We start from the raw sequence: 18,620 nt of genomic DNA, 5'->3' as shown, positions 1-18,620 counted from the left end.
ACACACACACACACACAGAGAAGCTGTGGGTTTAATCCAAACTACTACTGCACAGTGCTTCATCCTCACCCTCTGTGCTGCAAATGGTGAAAAAAAAAAAAGAAAAGATTTAAAGCAAACTGCTTCCAACAGCAATACCAGGATGCAGAATTGACTATGTATTGACAGGGGAATCGGTGGGTCTTCAGGGACTGAAGTAAATAGAGCTGTCAAAATGAGGGGATCAGCTGTTGGTCCAGGTATTGTTGCAATATATTTCCACTGTTTATATTTTTTTTAACGTGCTGTGGGAGGTTTATAAGAAAGGCTCCAGAAAACTGCACAAGAAGGACTGGACTAGAGGCTTTGCAATATTTCTGGGCTAATGAAACACTTCATCATGTAACTACACATGTAACTACATTCAAGAAATAATTCAACATTTTGGCAAATTCTCCTCTTTCAAGGAAGCAGAAGTACAAAAACTGAACAGTAAAAAAAAACAGAAAGCTGTGGTTTTTCTGGGGGTAATGTACAGGACTATTTCAGTGACTTCCTGGAGGACTGGAGTTTCCGCTGGTTGCCTGGCAATCTCTGAGTGACACAGAGACTCCAGGAAGTCATGGTGCACGGCAAAGACACAGTCCCGCACACCACCACGTGTCATTTTTACACTTCAGATTTTCTATACATTAACATTACACAGACAGCAAATAGGTGGACCTTGTCACCCTTCGACATAGCCATTCAGAGATTCCCCCCATTTCTGACCAGACACTGAAAGCCTATTTATGGTGTACTAAAAAACACAATGCATTCCTACAGTCATATCACATCTATTGTCACGCAGTATTGTAATTTGCAGAGCTTCTTTTGATTCTCTGTGAGCGCACTAGAGCTCAGGTACAACATAATTCTGCTTCAGCAGAATTATGTTGTACCCAGAGGTAACTGAACTGAGAGGGAATGACTGCTGTGTATAAGGATGACTCTCAGGGAGGAAAAAAAAGGTCAGAGTCAAAAGTTAAAGCACCATTTTGAACCAGGGCTGACAAGTTTAGTCCTGAGGACATGCTGCTGGTATAGGACAGTCTGCAAAGGAAAAATCCACCAGCTACTGGTGATGCACCCTGTGTTTCTGGGATCACTTTATGCTCTTGTGTCTTTTTTTTCTGTTGTTTTATATAGTGAAGGAATAAAAAAAATTGTCCTTATCCTGAGATAATCCACTTGACAGGAAATCAGGGTGGAATAAGTTATTTAGCAGATCTATGTCCAGTCCTGTGTTTAACACACGATTCAAAGTACAGCAGCTGTGAAAGATGCCCCCCCCCCCCACCCCTCACAACACAGAAATTATCTCCCAGTGCACAGTGTTGCAAGTAACTAAATCATATAATGGTACAAATGAAAACCAGCAGCTGCAATTAATGATAACTGCACACAGTGAATGTGACATTGAGCATCAGCCAGTGCTGCAAGCAGTCTTTCCTACTTTATTTCATTTTGCGGGTGGATCATGTCTCTGTTGCTGCTGTGGGTCGAAAACTGTAATGAGGTGAAGCTGAAGTATTTTAGCTGAAGTCCTGGAAATAAAAACGAGGCTGTTCAAATCCAACCCAAACCATTCTGCACTTATGGAGAGAGCAAATAGACTGGCTGAGGAGTGCTGCTTCACACATCCAGGTATCAATGGATTCAAGGACATATCATGAAACTGAAAACGGAGAGAGTTTAGACTTGTTCTTTGCTTTGTGATCAATAAGTCATAAGCAAAAACACCAAGGCACACTGCTTTGCAAACATTAAAAAAAGGCCTTAATAAGCCTGTGCCTTGGTGCTTTGGCCCTTGTATCAAAGGCTGTTTCATATCAGTTTCAAAGTCGAAATGAAAAAAATAAATTCAGGTAGTTCCGGCACTGATTTGAGATGCACTGTTTTCCCTCTTTCTGCCAGTGGTTCCACTGGTCACCTGCCCAGCTGGTGGGTCTCATTTCTGGGATGTAGCTCTTTGATGCAGCTTAATAATAACTAGAGCCAAACTCCTTCCAGCTGGAAAAACATCAGTGCTGGACACAGCAGAGAGCAAGGACATCACAACGACTGATACTACGGTACCAAGTCGATGCCAGAATTCTGTAAATGTGATGGTCCCTGTTTTTCTACAGTACCGTAGGTACTGCAGATGTCACAGGTACTGGAGATGTGATTCGTCCTGGACTGACACGGGCAGCATACAGTGCATTCAGCAGAACCCCTCACTTTTTTGAATTGTTTAAAGCCACATCAATCTACACTCAATATCCCATAATTATAAAGTGAAAACATGGTTTTTAGAAATTTTTGCAAATTAAAAAAAAACAAACAGAAATATTGCATAGGTATTTTGACGCTTCACTCAGTATTTGGTTGAAGAACCTTTGGCAGTGACGTTTTCCGCCATGCTACTCTGCAGATCCTCTTGAGCTCTGTCAGGCTGGATGGTGACCATTGGTGGGCAGCCATTTTCAGGAGATATTTGCATGGGTTCACGTCAGGGCTCTGGCTGAGCCAGACAAGGACATTCACAGAGTTGTCCCTAAGTCACTCCTGCTTTGTCTTGGCTGTGCTTAGGGTCACAGTCCTGTTAAAAGGTGCACCTTCCAACTGAGGTCCTGAGAGCTCATGACATGACTCAGAATTGAGGCCAAACAGTTCAGTCTGTGTTTGATCAGAGTGTTCCCACAGGATCTCTGGAGCTCGGCCAGAGTGACCATCAGGTTCTTGGTCCCCTACCAAGTCTTGGTCACCTACCAAGGTCCTTCTCCACTGATTGCTCAGTTTGGCCCGGTGACCAGCTCCAGGAAAACTCCTGGTTGTTCCAAACATCTTCCATCTAAGAATCATGGAGGCCTCTGTGCTCTTGGGAACATCCAATGCAGCAGACGTTTGTTTGTAGACTTCTGCAGAGCTGTTCCTCTACACAGTCCTGTCTCTGAGCTCTGCAGGCCGCTCCTTCACCCTCTTGGTTTGGTTTTTGCTCTGATTTGCACTGTCAGCTGTGACATCTTATGCAGACAGGTAAAATCAGCTACAAACTCTGCTGCCTCTTATTATTCTCATACACGATGGCCCGACGTGTTTCACTGAAGACTAGTCAGACAACGACGTGGCCTCTGAAAACCCAAACGGTAAATAAAGCAAACCTGTGGTTTGTGAATTGGAGATAAGTGTTCCACTATACTACTGAGCCGGCTTGATGACAAAGTAGCAGGACGGATAATAGCAAAATTGTTACAATTAGATGGACAAATGGGGAAGAAAACAAAGCGGTAAAGATTATGGAGAACACTTTGAGTATTGTAATGCTGTGATGCAATGGGTGGACACTGGGCTGCATTAACTCAAGTGGTTCCCATTCAATGCACAGTAAACAATGGCTCTGATTTCTGAAACTCCTCCCACACACTTTCCATGAACACATACAGTCTTCAGACAAAGCACGGAGCCGTAACATAATAGTTACTGCAAATACACATCATTGTGTCCTTAACTTTCTCTCTCTCTCTCCCTCATCCTGTACAAACACAATTGCGTTCCAAGCACACACACATTCACAGCAGGTTCTTGGTGTTCGACCACCTTACCAAATCATCATGGCAGCAGAGCAGCAAGTGGCAGAGCCTTCTGCTGTGAAGTGATAGGCACTGTCCTTTGAAATAAGCAGAACCTAGCCGGCTCGTTGCTATCACCAAGACTGGAAACACCCCGGTGGCGAGCACCAAGGCTTCTGGAGCAGCATGCAAATACTGAACTCACATGAGCTCCAGTGACCTTTTACTCACGGCGAACTGTCAACAGAAACGCCTGCAGGCAGAAACAGACAGGAAGTCCTGTTCTTGAAAAGCTCATTACACCTGTGACCATGACATCAAACCCTGAGCACGAGGCCGCTGTTTAATGGGATTGGAAAGAGGAAAAACAACATAAACAACTAAATATTTTCTTTCAGAACCAATCAATTCATTAATTCCACAAATCCTCATAATAAAACTGTAATCTGTTTAGCATGGCTTTGGTTTCTGCTGCAGGTGGTGGTCCAGTGATGGTAAAATCTGGGAAAAATGATACAGTCAAGCCTTTCAGAGGAAGTTAAAACCAAAAAGTTCCAAAAACCAAACTGAAACATTCATATTCAGCCATCATGACTTTACACTACAGGGCAGTAGTGCTGTGTTTGAGCTAACCTGTGTGTTAGTGAGCTTTCTACGTAACAGGTGACACCCTGACATGTCACAGTGGGAAAGGCACAGGTGTAAATAATAAAACTAACGACAGCTGAACTCCATTTACCCGCTACAGTTTCACAGTCCTGGTAATTTCCATGCTGGCTCATTATCTCACACACTGTCAAGACTTACTGAGACACCCTGAATATAAGAGAGCCACCATTAACATACTCTTTCTATGACCAGTCTGTCTACTGTTAATTATAAATAGAGAGCCTAGCCAGTCATATGGATCAGTGCAGTGGCTACTCTATCTAGGAGTGGGCGCCCAGCTAGAATGCTCACTGAGGTAAAAAAGAAATGTAACAGCTAAAGGTTGAATGGAGGATGGTGTCCATGGCATGGCACTGTACACCTGAAGTTTGCCAATGAGCATCTTGACACTCCACAGCGCTACTGGGAAAATGTTTTGTGGATTGATGAAACTAAGGTTAAACAAGGAAGAACACAGAGCAGAAGCAGGGAGGTGAGAGGATCACGAGTCGGGGCTTTTACAGCCTCGGGGCCTGGACAGCTCACCATCATCAAGGGGAAAATGAATTCCCAAGTTTATCAAAGATCACGTCAGGGTGGCTGTCAGCCAGCTGAAGCTCAGCAGGAAGCTGGGTGATGCAGCAACTCAAATGATCCTAAAGACGGAAGTAAATCTACTACAGAATGACTTCAAACAAGGAAAATCTGCTTTTCCAGGACTCAATAGTGTCTCAATCGCATTTGTGACTAGAAATAGATGTGTGCAAATAGTTACAAAATTCAGCCTAAGCAGCCGCTATTTTTTTTCCCCAACAAAAAGTGTTGATAACACTACAATGAGAACAATGCAGTCACTGAACTGAACCAGTATTGTCCGTTGGGAAAAAAAAAAAAAATCACGTGATCTATTCGTTGGTGTAAAGGACCCTCTGAGCACCACTTTCCACCCACATCTGAAGACTTGATGCTGATCAGCTTGGAGGGGTCTTCAGTAGAGTAATTTGATCCCGGTCCTGCTGTGGACCGCAGCGGACCTCATAGCAGGCTAGACGACCTGATTATAAAAGCTGCTGGACCAATGATATCCTGTGTGTCTAAACATGCTGAGCAGACTTTTATATGACATGTAGAACTAAGAACAACTGCTTTATTATAGAGGAGTTCGTACCTGAAGTTAGCCACACCAGCCAGAGTAGGCAACTCTGAATCCTATTTAAAACTGCTGGCTAAGGATTAATGTAAATATAGCGAGACTGTTATTCACACCAGCAGTAACGACACCCAATTATCCCAGTCTGAGCTTACAAAAATTTATGTTGAGTAGGTGTGTACATATGCAAAGACAATGTCGGAATCTTCAGTTTTCTCAGGGGTCCTGGCCGCTGGCTGTCCCAGTTTATTAGTGGACCGAAACCAGGAGATTTAAATGAGGACTATTAAACATTAGATCACTGTTATCTAAATCTGCATGAGTAAAGGATTTATTTCAGATTAACATATTGATTTATTCTGTCTTACTGAAACCTGGCTATGTCATGAAGACTGTGTTATCCTAAATGAATCCACTCCTCACAGTCACTTCCTTGAGGCTCTGGCCGAGGAGGTGGAGTGGCAGCCATTTTCAGCTCCAGTCTTTTAATCACCTTTAAACCTAAACTTAAACATCACTCATGTGAAAGCCTCATTCTTGGTCTTTCACACCCACCTTGGAAAACACTACAGCTGATTCTGTTTGCTGCAGTGTACCATGCTCTTTTTTCAGGTTTACTCCTTAACATAGATGAAGTCATTATAGTAGGTGATTTTAATATTCATGTGAACATCAATAATAATAGCCTTAGCTCTGTTTATCTCATCATCAGACTCATTTGACTTCTCTCAGAGTGTAAATAAACCCACTCACTGTTTTTACCACACCCTCCACCTTGTTCTGGCACACAGCATTTAAACTGAACATTTAACAATCTTCCCACAGTCCTCTTCTATCAGGTCACTGTTTGATTACTTCTGAATACCTGTTACTGGACTACACTTTGCTAGGTGTCTACCTGATGGTGCTGTAGCTAAATTTAAGGAAATGATTCCATCACCACCTAATCTATCGCCATGTCTCAATATAACAGACGACACCTGTGCTAACTCAGTCCATCCCAAACTTTCCATCTTGTCAACAGTGCTGCAGCTCAATGTCAATGACACTTGACTCTATCGCTCCTATAAAAAAAAGAAAACAACAAAAGACAAGAGGTTTGCTCCATGGTTTAGAAGAATCCCACTTATTCTGGTAAGAGCGTCTTAAAATATATAGTTTGGAGCAGCCTATTACTCTTCATTAATGGAGGAAAATAAAAACAGCCAACGGGTTTGTTTTCAGCTCTGTATCCAGGCTGACAGAGAGTCACAGGTCTATCGATCCATGTGTTCCTACAGCTCTCAGTAGCAACGACTTCATGAGCTTCTTTGATGATAAAACTATTTAACTATTAGAGACTAAATTCATCACCTCCTGCCCTCAACCAGCACCGATTTATCTTCAAACACAGGAACAATAGAAACAGCTGTATTTATTTAGACAGTTTTACCCTTAGGTCATCTTTACTAGATATGAGCAATCTGTTTTAATAAAGTCTATGTACCACAGTCCTTTAAAGTAATTGTAATTAAACCTCTTCTTGATTCAGCCAAACAAAAACCTATGTCCAGACTCTCTATGAATCACAGCACAGAGACAGCACTGCTGAAAGTTACACATGACCTACTAACTGCATCAGACAAAGGACTTGTCTCTGTACTTAGAGATAGTTAGATCTTATTGCTGCATTTGACACCACTGACCATCACATCCTACTACAGACACTGGAACACTTAATTGGCGTCAAAGGAGCTGCACTAAGCTGGTTTAAGTCTTACCTATCAGATTGATTTCAGTTGGTGCACGTTACCAATGACTCCTCCATGTACCCAAAAGTTAGGCAAGGAGTTCCACAAGGCCCAGTGATTGGACCAATTCTATTCACCTCATACATGGGTCCGTTGGGCAATATTAACTAAGCACCTCAGGAACACATTAATTAAAGATATAGTTACTCTAGATGGTATTGTCCTGACCTATGATACCCATCGTAAGGAATATGAGAGTTATCTTTGATCAGGACTTGTCCTTTCATACCCACAGAAAACAAATTTCAAGGACTGTCTTTTTTCATTTACATAACACTGAAAATCAGGCACATCCTGTCTCAAAAAGACGCAAAAGAACTTCTAGGTTGGATTACTGTGATTCCTTATTATCAGGCTGCTCCATCAAGTCTCTACAGACTCTCCTGTTGAAATGCCTGTCCAAAATGCTGCAGGACAAGTGCTAACAGGAACCAGGAACACAGACCATATTTCTCCTGTATTAGCTTCTCCGTATTGGCTTCCTGTAAAATCCAGAACAGAATTTAAAAATCTGCTCCTCACCTACAAAGCCTTCAATGGTCAGACACCATTATATCTTAAGGAGCTCATAGTTCCCTATTACCCCACTAGAACACTGTGCTCCCAGAATGCAGACTTACTTGTGGGGAGCATAACTAGGGGGTGGTTCAAGGCTTTGCCCCTAGTTATGCTGCTATAAGCACAGACTGTAGCAAAGCTGTAGAGTCTGGATCTGTTGCTGTGGGCCACCTACTGTACCCATAATTAGCCACATTAACTATTATTCTTACTTTTATTTTATTATTCTTATTTACACAGGACAAGTGATTAGGTTATTTGATTCAAATAATTTCCCTTGTAAATATCTCCTCAAATCCCTTTATTGAGGAAAAACACATTATTTGATACATTTTCATTATTTCCATTGCTATTTCCAGTGCTCCTTGGGGGGGGGGGGGGGGGGGTTTCCCTGCTTTTAGAGTGACCCAACCAGAGCCCAAGAGAGATGCTGTGGAAGGACCTAAAGAGAGCTATTCACAGCAGACACCCTGAGAATATGGGTGAGCTGAAGCAACTCTGTCAGGAAGAATGACGACCAATTATTAAATCAAAGGGTTCACTTACTTTTTTCCCCAACTGTAGTGTGAATGTTTGATGGGTGTGTTAAATAAAGACTTGAAAGATTATATTTCTGTGTTATTGACTTAAGCACACTGTGTTTGTCTGTACTTGTGACTTGACTAGCTGAAGGTCAGATCACATTTTATGACCAATTAATGCAGAAAACCAGACAATTCAAAAGGGTTCACACACTTTTTCTTGCCACACTGTATTTTTTGACGTCATATTAACCAAACTATGACTTACAAAATCTGTAGATTAATAATTAATAATGAAAATAATCATTTGCAGCCTTCACTTTGGAAAAGCAGCCCATTTCTTTTGTCAGAAAACCAAGGTTTTTGTCATCTTACAGTTTTTGGAACCACCATGGTATGAACTAAATCATGGAAATACATGTCTGAAGTTCCCATCAAGAGATTTACAACAAGGTTTGTGACCACCTGTCAGTTCCCCTTTATTATTATGGTTTAAAAAAAAACAATAAAATGATGACGCCGATGAAGAAAACCTGTGATAGTCTTTTGTATTAATGCAAATTTAATCAGTTGCCAAGCACATTGGATTGGTTATAAAAACTCAAGTGTTCACCGAGCAGCTGTGTGATTATAAGTACAGCATTAGACTCTGTCTTGTCATAGCATGTACAGAGGGCTTTAAATGAGATTTTAATAATATAATGTAGCATTATTTCACATTTAGACACGAACTGTAGTGCACGTCTTGGAAAACTCAATTTAGTATTCTGCATTTTACATGAGGCCACACTATTCTGCAACACTTAGTGGACTGCATAGTTGTACAGGCAGAAAAGGAGAAGAAACTACACACACCCTTGTTGCGCAGCTTTGCTAATACTAATGGCTTAGGACTGTGTTATTGATTTATTCCATTTGCAGGAAGTGTATGACTGAAACGACTAAGCAACTCTCAGATCAAGAGGACTCTTCAGCAACCTGTCAAACTGATGTTTAAATGTTAAAATGATACATTTTTATAAATGAGTAATTTCTAAAGGAAAAATTTATACTCAAGTTATCTAAAAAATGACATGTATTGCAATGTATTACAATACTCAGAACATACACTGGAGGTTGGTTTGTTTCAAATTTTTGAATATCTCAGTCAAATGTCATACACACGTCTTTCACTTTCTATAAAACCTTTAACTTGTACCAACGATAACCCTACTATCTACAGCCAACCTAAAAATATACTATTTATGATACGCTGCCATGTAAATTACGATCAAAACAATAACCTGCCCATGTTTCCATGGCAAACACCAGACTGGAAGTCTTTGTGGCAGCAGCAGACCAATCTACATCACATCCAAGGAGCACAAGGTAAAAATGCAAAGCAGCGGTCTATCACCCGGGCTGATAAGGCCTGCTGACGTCGACTAGAAATGCAAGGCTGTGTGGTTCTCAGGTGACTGTTAGGCTGTGTCAGAGTAGTTAGTGTGATGACCGTGGTGACTGCATTACCAGAAAGGGTTTGACCACAAAGGGTCAAATGGCACTTGAAGGTATTCCAGGGACTTTCTGAGAAAGACTATGAAGTAGAATCTGATTCATAACAACATTATGTACACATAAGATGTACAGTCTGTTTTCAAAATATCCCCATACCCTTATATAATCTTACCAGACCTGCTCATACAAACACATATTTACTTTTCAACTGGAGCATGTCTAACAAAAAATGTAAACACATTCAGGCTACATACGAATTATCCAGCCTCACAAAAACTGACATTAGGGATCAGTGACTTCTATGAGCATGTTCAGGTGGAAGATGGATTGCTGAGTGTTACAAAATAACGCAATGCAATACAAAAGCCCTGCAAACTGTGGCTTCAGAATTACAACTGAGGTTATTCAACACTCCTGGCAAAGTCAGACAGGCGTTCTGGTAATTGAACATCATCAGGTATTATCTGTTGCAAGGATATACAACCAGCTGCTACTTCTGGGAGTATTCTTCCACCATCGTAAATTGCCATTTATTAGGAGATTACTTTAAACATTAACTTTGTTGTTACTCAACACAGACACACTGGCCTTCTGGACAACTTTACAACACCACAAGGTGGCAAAGGCTTCATCTTCATTCATCAAGAATCATGTTTTTTCAGTCAATTTTGTACACTGAAGAATTTCTAATATGCACATGTTCTGCCCAGGGCTATGAAATGAAAAAGTTTAGGAGCTCCCGAGCTTACGACAGGATCAAAGCCTAACCTTTCCAACAGGATGCTCCCAGGCCATTATCCTTCTAGAGCGTGCTTCCATGAAAACTGACCCCATAATTCCGCGCCCAGCCTGTTGTGAGAATTAGGAATGCTGCCATGTGACTGGTCAGATAAAGCTGGATGGCTGGATAATTCCACCACCCCTGTGTATAAGTGTGCGTGTGTGGTCACATGTGATCATGAGAGTGGGAAACGGCAATCAGCTTGAGGAATGTTCAAACCACCACCCAAGACAGTGATATTGAAAATATGTCATGAAGGTAATAAAAGACAGAACAGGTCAGTGTTTATTTTTGCATAGGCCTCAATGGGAATACAATAAATTCAAAGAATTCTGACTAAAAATAACTTCATCAACACATCAGATCCCAAGATCATAATCATAACGCTAAATGTGAATGCACTGGACAGACCAGTCTCACTTCCCAGTAGTATCCTAGTAAAGACATGCCCCTGTCCTGGATGAGTACGTAACAGTCCCATAACCCGGAATCAAGACTGACAAAGGTCAGCTGTTGCCAACCCAGGGAGTAAAGTACGGCACGGAGGGCGTCAGGGATAAGATCTCCTATGTGCTTCCTGAGAAATGCTCACCCACATCTTAAATAAGTGCAACAACACTCACTGTGCATCAGCACAGCTTTACTCAGATTTGTGCGTTGCTTGTTCTGTCTCGACTTACTTCTGTTTAACTTGATATGAAGGCAAAATACTTCTGTTGATGCATCTATGAGTGAGACACATCAACAGACGCTGCAGTAGATACAGGCCTTGGAGTCCCTGCTTGATGTTATCAGAGATCGACCAATGGCCCCCTCAGTTTAAAAATGCCCACGAGCTAAATTTAAGCGCCTGAACGCAGCGACAGCAATGTAAAGCACATCTGTTTGTTGTTCCGCTAAACGCCCTGACAACATAGCTATCTCATGTATGTACAGAAAAGCAGAAGAAACACGACAGTCCACTAGCACACACACACACTGACGACTAACGTTAGCCGATGTCAAGCAAAGAATAAAACAAACAGTCTGGAGGCATTTCCCTCTGGGAACTTAGCTGTAGCGAGCCAGCTAACTGTCTAGCTAGGTAAAGTAAGCTACGCGCAGCACAGATATTAACGTTTCTCAGCAGCAGCTAGCTAAGGTGATATAAGCTAAGAGGCACACTGTACTGACAGCCAAAAAAAGTTAGCACACATTCAGAGCTGTCTGCACAACTGTTTTGATAAATACTGTCAAGCCAGTCCATCCCTTGCCACACAAGGAACGCTTTCTCAGGTATGGGGAGAACGTCACACCAAGCACGGTCCAAAAACCGGTCAATTTAACGTGACATCGCTTATAGGCAAAGGCACACGCCTCATAAAATGCCAGTCGGTGCTGTTTCGATATTGCTATAAAGAATATCTGATTTCGGGAAGGAAAGAATCCATAGATCGACTTTTGACTACAATTTATTTAAGATGTATTTACTAGGAAACGCTTCTTACTGAAGCCGAACAGTGTGTGTTTTGGGTGGAAGTCGACCGCTGAAAATACAGGCTTAGCTGCTGTTAACCTTAACATATAATTTAAATCCCGGCAGTTTCCCGAAATGTTTCTATGCCGAATTCAATTATGGATCCTAGCGGTGCCGTAGAGGCTGTGTGTTGTTTTTCGATCAGTCTCTACCTTGTACAATACCAAAGGCCACTTTAAACCGCTAGATTTTAGTGTATGGTCAGGACGTCCTCCTCATATTTACCAAGCTAGCCTAATAGCAGATATTCAGCTAAGCTAGCGCAACTGAGGTGGATTTAGGCACTTGCTTTTCGGCTTACCTCTCTTGACGGCCTCGTCATACGACAGGAATCCTATCCTCGACTCTTTGGCCCCCATGCTCCCCTCATTTCATTGCAATGTGAGGAAATAAGTGTTACGAGCTGAGTTGAGCAGAAGTGTTCGTCGCCTTATCCATTTATTGTGAAATAGGGTTCCTGGTGGTGTGTGTATGTGGTGAACGGGTGAATGTTTTCAGCGACGCCTCCATTCTGTCACATGATCTGACTCTACAGGTCAGTTGATCAGCTTCTTCAAATGCTTGTAAACACAACAGAAGTGACAGACTGAAATGCCTTATTTCAACGTAATTTTCTCCATAGTGTTTCCCTTTGTTTTTCCAAACTATAAAAAATGCATTTTGACTCATTATGCGCAGACATACCAAGCTGTGTAAGTATGGGTAGCCTAAGTAAAGAAGTGTGAGTAGCCCCATCTTGTGGCTACTCTGCTAAACAACAGTAGCTAACGCTCACCGCAGCGACAGTGCAAGGGGCAAATGAAGTGCGTAAATAACATACAAATATGCAAAACTTTAAAAGTTTTTACCATGTAATGTTTATTATGATTATGTACTTGGTTGTAATTTAATTCTGTGCACATATGGACAATTTTGTTTAATACTTGGTTAATCTGGGTCGTTGCCCTTCTCATGTTTACGCCGAACTCCGTTAAAAATGTACGAGTTTATGGTTCTGGTTGGGGACGTTCACGACTTCCACAAAACTCGAACTATAAGTTTAATTCATTTTCAACCGTTTAATTGGTTAGCTATTTCCTTGCACTGAACATGTACCACGCCGAAAGTTAAACCTTTACATCTTAAAAACGTGCTGGTATGGTGCTGTTAAATTTCCAGATTATAGACTGGAGTTTGGCGTAACGCTCTGCGCGAACGGCAGCTTGGCAGGCTTACGTCCCGTCGTCGGTGTGACGCACATAAAAAGCGACCACAGCACGCCATAGCTAAAGCAACAATACTTTATCAGCTCGTGGACAGCGTAGGAAGATACAAATATAGCTATGTCAGTGGATCCGCTGCGACAGATGCAGCGTGCGTGTTCTGATAGGTAGAGAGCTCGGCTTAAAAGGCAGGTTGCGTCATCTTTTTTTCGCGAATGAGGCTGCATCATCCGTAACTGAGTGGGGATGGGTCTCCAAGTTTTGCTGTACTGGCCCAATATTATTGGTGAGAAAACCATGTTTTTTCTGTTGCTGGATTTACTGTTGTTTTACATGGGTAACAAACAGCCATACACAACAAACTAAACTCTTCAACACTTCTCATGGCAACCCAGTGACATTACAATTGGCATCAGTGTAAAAAAATGAAGTAGAAAATTATGGGGAGAAAAAAAGGGAATACTTATAATAACTATAGGGCAAATTTGTTGAAATACAAGGAAAGTTGCAAGGTCATTGTTAGTTGCTTAACAATAACCTTATATGTTCTGTGTGCAGAAGAGCTTTCACTTTGTCAGAAAGAGAAGTCCGCGCACCGGTGGTTGAATGTTTGGCATCATGTATACTGACAACTCTGTTTATGATATCCAGTAAAGACTGTAGTCAGTGACTCTGTCAGAAAGAATGAGGAAGCAGTCATCATCTTTTTTTGCTGCTCTCAGACCAACAGAAAGTGTAAGCTTGTGGTGAAAGGGTGGACCTATGGGGCTCCTACTGGACCTATCATCCAGTAGGAGCACAACAGCACTTTATTATCAAGTAGGTCAGTTAAAGTTGTAGATACCATTTTCCAGAAATGGACTATCCCAGGGCAATCCCAGTTCATGTGTAGAAAAGAGCCTGTGTCACCATTAGGACAGCTGTTGCAGTCAGGAAGAGGATATGAGCTTCATCAGATGAAGCTTCCTGGGACTGAGATCCATCTTAATGCAGAAATGTAAAGTGTTTCAGTATGTGCTTAGATTTTTGGAAGTGCCTGGAACTGTTCCAAACGGTTAATCAGCAAATGTCATCCACAGCCAAGATCCCTGCCCCAGATTTTGATGGACAAGAGATTTGCAGACATAAGTGGACCAAGTGGACACTTGGCAAGTTTAGGAAGCAAAGCAGAATAAACAACATCCTGTTAGCAATGAGGGAAGGACAGGGTTCTCCTCTGTCGGTCTCCATGAGGACTGAGAATTGGGGTCAAACCATGTATTTAAAATTTAGGACAGCTAAACCACCTTTGGTTTTACTTCTTTACAGTGTGGACAGAGGAGTGCGTGGTCATTCACCACCACACACAAACTTAGATATTACTTTGGTTTGTCCCAATAACTATTTGGTGTTAGGGGGAGGATATGGGGTCATATTGTAAACCGTTTCCATTTTGATGATGGAGATTCGAGCTAGGATGTTTTGAAAGTTCCTCGTGGACATAGATTGTACAGAGGGATGGTTAACACCTAGATACTGAAAAGGCTGGAATATGAGGTGAGAGTGTAGAGGGGTTTCAGGATGGATTAAGAGGCATTAGTTGGGATTTAGACTAACAGATCCTATCTCCGGAGAGAGAACTAAATTGGGTAAAGACGTCCAAGATGGGAGGTATTGGAGAGGAGGTGTTACTGTGATACAGTAGTACATCAGACCCACATTTGCGCCCTCTGTAGGGTGTCCATTAATACTTGGTGTTGATTAAGACGACCACACTTCTGCAGGTGTTTGTCTGTGCTAAGAGGGCGGGGGATCTCTGTTCTCTGTTGGCTCACCCCTCTGTTGATGCATGGACAGCGTCCTTTTTGGTATATGCTGCTGAGTTCCAAAGGGAGACGAGCAGTGTATACGCTGGGGTTTTCACGGGGTACGGCAGTATGTGGTTGTTTACCCCCTGACTGGATGGTGAGTGCAAAGACTGGTCTCAGGGCAGGGTGGATCCTCAAAGGGGTTAACCAATAGCAAAGACCATTAGAGGACTACTCACCAGGAAGTACTGTTTCTTATTGATGTATTTGTCTCTTTCAGGATACATTAGGATTGGACTTGTGTTGGCTGCGTGGGCTGCCTGTGAGACACCGGCAGTGTTTGTCCCTTTTTACTCAGTCTCCATTGCACTTGATGGTAATGTAGCGTTGAGGGTTTGGTATATTGAACAAGCTGCATCCTATAATATCATCTAAAACATGACAGGATTTTCAATGAATGGTATTGTAGTTGCCTGTAGTTAGAGATGTAAGTAGCTTCAAAAACCCAGTGGTGCCCACAGGACATCAGTATTCTATGTCTAGTATGTCACGATGTCTTCCGCAGGAGTGGATGGGTGGCTGGCGAGGAGGCTGGGCCAGAGCTCCAGGTTTGGGGCCTGGCTGGACGTAGTGGTGGACAATCTGGGCAGAGGCATGCTGTGGAGCCTGCTGTTTGAGGTCTGGTGGCTGCAGAACATTCCACATCAAGTCTGAAGATAAGCACTGTGTGAACAGTGGAGTAGAGGATTTTGTTCTGATGTGGACAGCAATGAGATCTAAACTCATTCATGGTTTATTTCTTCTTCAGTCTCTGCTGTTAAATATGAAGTCCAGGATGTCACTTTTCTGTAAGAGCTGTTTTGAATGGATGTGCACTGTGCTGATTTATTTTCCAAGTCAAAGTCTGTTTTCTAATTGTGGGGCAATACTATTCAACCTGTGCAAATTATGGTGTTACCAGTTTCTCGTCTAACATCACGTGTGCGTTGTGTTGTAGTGGGGCTGGCTGGTGTCGGCGTTGGAGTGGTGCGTGTTCGTGTGTAACCACAATACGAGAGGAGGCCATTGGAAGAACAGCTTCGCCTGCAGCCCTCGACTCATACAGGCCATCATGGCAAACGGTAACAAGTCTGTCTCTGTACACGTTGATGTACGGATCCCAGACGCTGTGAGTTCATTTGAACTTGGTGCTGTAGGGTTTCGGACACCGCTGGGCGTGTGGGTGGTGAGCGGGCTGCACTGCCTCCCTCTGTGGCTGTATGGGTATCAGAGGGATTTACTGTCTCACTGGTTGTACCTGCCTCTGTGGATCCAGGCTCTGGGGATCATGCTGCTGGCTGTGGGCAGAGTACTGGCTCTAACAGCAGAGGTAGGAGCTCGTCCTTTAAACAGCCAGTAACCTGTGCTGATCGTGAATATGATGACAAAAGTTGTATTAAAGTACTGAAGGACTAAATGTGTACTGTAATCCCTCTGCAGATGTGGTGCGTATGGACTCATATTAAACACCTCACCCACGATGAGCTGGAAGAGAAGAAGAACTGAAAGCCTCTCAGCAGAGTAATGTGTTCATCGGAGACGTTAGGCACTGTGAGGGTGGCCGAGAAACCTGGACTAAAACAATGAGTTGCGGCAGTCTGGCGGCAGCACTTCCCAATTCCATTTTATTTGTCAAAATGAGAGTCTTGTTCAGAAACTCCACAGTAAAAAAATCAACCAGAATCAGAACCAGAAAGAGAAAAGTAAGCAAAAAATAAAAAAATAAACTCACTTCTCAAGAAGAATCAAAATAATACACAACAAAAGAATTCGCTCTAAACTGCCTTCCTGGCTATACCCTTAAAGCTCGGGCCCACGGCAGGAGCTACGTTCTGGAGCTGTGTTCAGGAGCTGTGCTTCTCTTCTCTGGCTCCTGGCCACCACAGCCTCCTCACTTTTATACTGGTGGACTGTACCTTCTCAAGAATCAGAAAAAAAAATCAACTATCTCTTCCAGCACACTTACAATAATAACAATATCAAATATAATGTTATCAAACAGAAGTTTACTTAAACGTACTTTAAAAACACCTGTTTCTTTTTAAACAAGATACTGATACTGGTCATTCCACCACAAAAGACAAAACACCCCTCCCACTCTACCACACTTGGTTTCTTCCCCTGTCACCCCCCCTATTTAACCAAATGGACCGCTCCCACCCAGGTTTGGCTGTTCCTGGTCTGACAGAGGGAGAAGTGCAACAAAGGAGACAGGTGAACACCATTTAAATTCAATAAATCAAATATACAATCACAATGCCTCTTCTCTTCTTCACCCCTTCATCCAAATGTTCATACCACACACATCACCACCAACAGTTCACACCAGGATCAACATTCTGATAAAAAGAGTGAGGAAGAGTGTGTAGTGCATGTGCCTTACTTTAGGGCACGGGGTCTCCCTGTGACAGACGCCATATCAGACGTACGTGCACATGAATGTTTAAATACATGTCTGTTTTTAAACAGATAAATGACAGTGATCATTTAAACCTGTCACTTATTTCATGTAAAAAAAAAAAAAAATTGAGTCTGAGCTTCTCTTTTTTTTTTTTTTTAAATCAGTGCACATGACAAAGGGTGTGGCTCATCTCACCTGCTCCACCCTGTTACCTGTGAGACTGTGTCGTAGCAGACAGTGGATTTTTCAGACACTTAGGGAAAAGAAGCCTTTCTGGTTTGTTGAGCCGTTAAAGGGAAGACAGATCTTATTTATTATTTATTTATAGGAAACAGAATCCAGTTACTCCTCAGTCAGAAAAGACTGGAATCAACATTTTCTGAGACTGTTACAGGAAAGTCAGCAGGTCTGTGCTAAAGCTGTAGCGTTACTGTACATCAGCAAATGTGTATTTTCCACCTGCTGCAAAATATTAAAAAAAAATATCTTTGCTGACTCCACGACAACGGTATATTACTCTTGTACTATGGAAAACTTAAGCTGTAGCTAAAGTGGTGGTAAACTTGTTTAGGGAAAAAATGTTCATGTCGTGTCACACATTTAATATGAATAAATAGAATGGATTTGGTCTTTGAAAGATATATATTTTTATGTTTCTTGGTGTGTTGACTGTGGCTTTATTTGTTTTTGTCCCTGATATTTATTATTACTTTAAACAATAAAAGTACTGCTGATAGAAAAACTGTACTGTTTTTTTTTTAGTCACCACACTTGTCAATAAAGTTTAATGAATTTAAAACTAACAATAATCATATTACTGTATTTCTAACATGCAGTGTGAGAGCAGGTGCATGTAAATGGGTCTGCTTTAGGAAATGGACTCCTTGAGCCTGTTTGCCTGCTGGGCCTGAACCAGCAGTCAGTCTTCCCTTTCATCCCAAAGGGAGGGGACCAGCCAAGGTCGAGACCAGCTGTGTGTAGGTACAGACATAGCTCTGTGCATGGTCCTGCATGTTTACGACATTTCATTTCACACAAGAGAAAAATGCATGTGGCGTTTGTGATCAGTGATACAGGTTTTAATGTTTTTTGCAGCTAACAGTGAAGCAGTAACAAGACAACAGTGAAACATCCCCTCGTCCCCCCTTAGGAGCCAGT

At 42.2% G+C, this 18,620-nt stretch overlaps 2 protein-coding genes across 9 annotated transcripts in view; one reads left to right on the top strand and one right to left on the bottom strand.

The window, feature by feature from the left end:
• The window catches only part of usp32 (ubiquitin specific peptidase 32), a 51,710-nt gene extending 39,224 nt beyond the window's left edge, over positions 1 to 12,486 (bottom strand). For all 6 annotated transcript variants that reach the window (XM_041045792.1, XM_041045794.1, XM_041045796.1 and 3 more), the window contains exon 1: positions 12,335 to 12,486. In XM_041045792.1, coding sequence (XP_040901726.1) covers positions 12,335 to 12,392 — 58 coding nt within the window. In that variant the 5' untranslated portion in view covers positions 12,393 to 12,486. The remainder of the gene's footprint in view (positions 1 to 12,334) is intronic.
• An 802-nt stretch (positions 12,487 to 13,288) lies between these two features.
• si:ch1073-145m9.1 lies at positions 13,289 to 17,206 on the top strand. Of its 3 annotated transcripts, XM_041045596.1 has the most exons (6): positions 13,289 to 13,521; positions 15,303 to 15,398; positions 15,588 to 15,700; positions 16,020 to 16,143; positions 16,219 to 16,391; positions 16,502 to 17,206. In XM_041045596.1, the coding sequence occupies exons 1-6, from the start codon at positions 13,482 to 13,484 to the stop codon at positions 16,565 to 16,567; spliced, it is 612 nt and encodes a 203-aa protein (XP_040901530.1). In that variant the 5' UTR covers positions 13,289 to 13,481; the 3' UTR covers positions 16,568 to 17,206. The 3 variants fall into 3 exon arrangements, with proteins under 3 accessions (XP_040901530.1, XP_040901532.1, XP_040901531.1); XM_041045598.1 differs by having other exon boundaries at positions 16,020 to 16,391; XM_041045597.1 differs by lacking the exon at positions 15,303 to 15,398 and having other exon boundaries at positions 16,020 to 16,391.
• The last annotated feature ends 1,414 nt before the right edge of the window (positions 17,207 to 18,620 follow it).

This window comes from Toxotes jaculatrix, chromosome 9 (genome assembly GCF_017976425.1).
Source record: "Toxotes jaculatrix isolate fToxJac2 chromosome 9, fToxJac2.pri, whole genome shotgun sequence".
Lineage (NCBI taxonomy): Eukaryota > Metazoa > Chordata > Actinopteri > Toxotidae > Toxotes > Toxotes jaculatrix.
The sequence above is the reverse complement of the archived record's forward strand: the minus strand, read 5'-3'. Positions and strand labels throughout refer to the sequence as shown.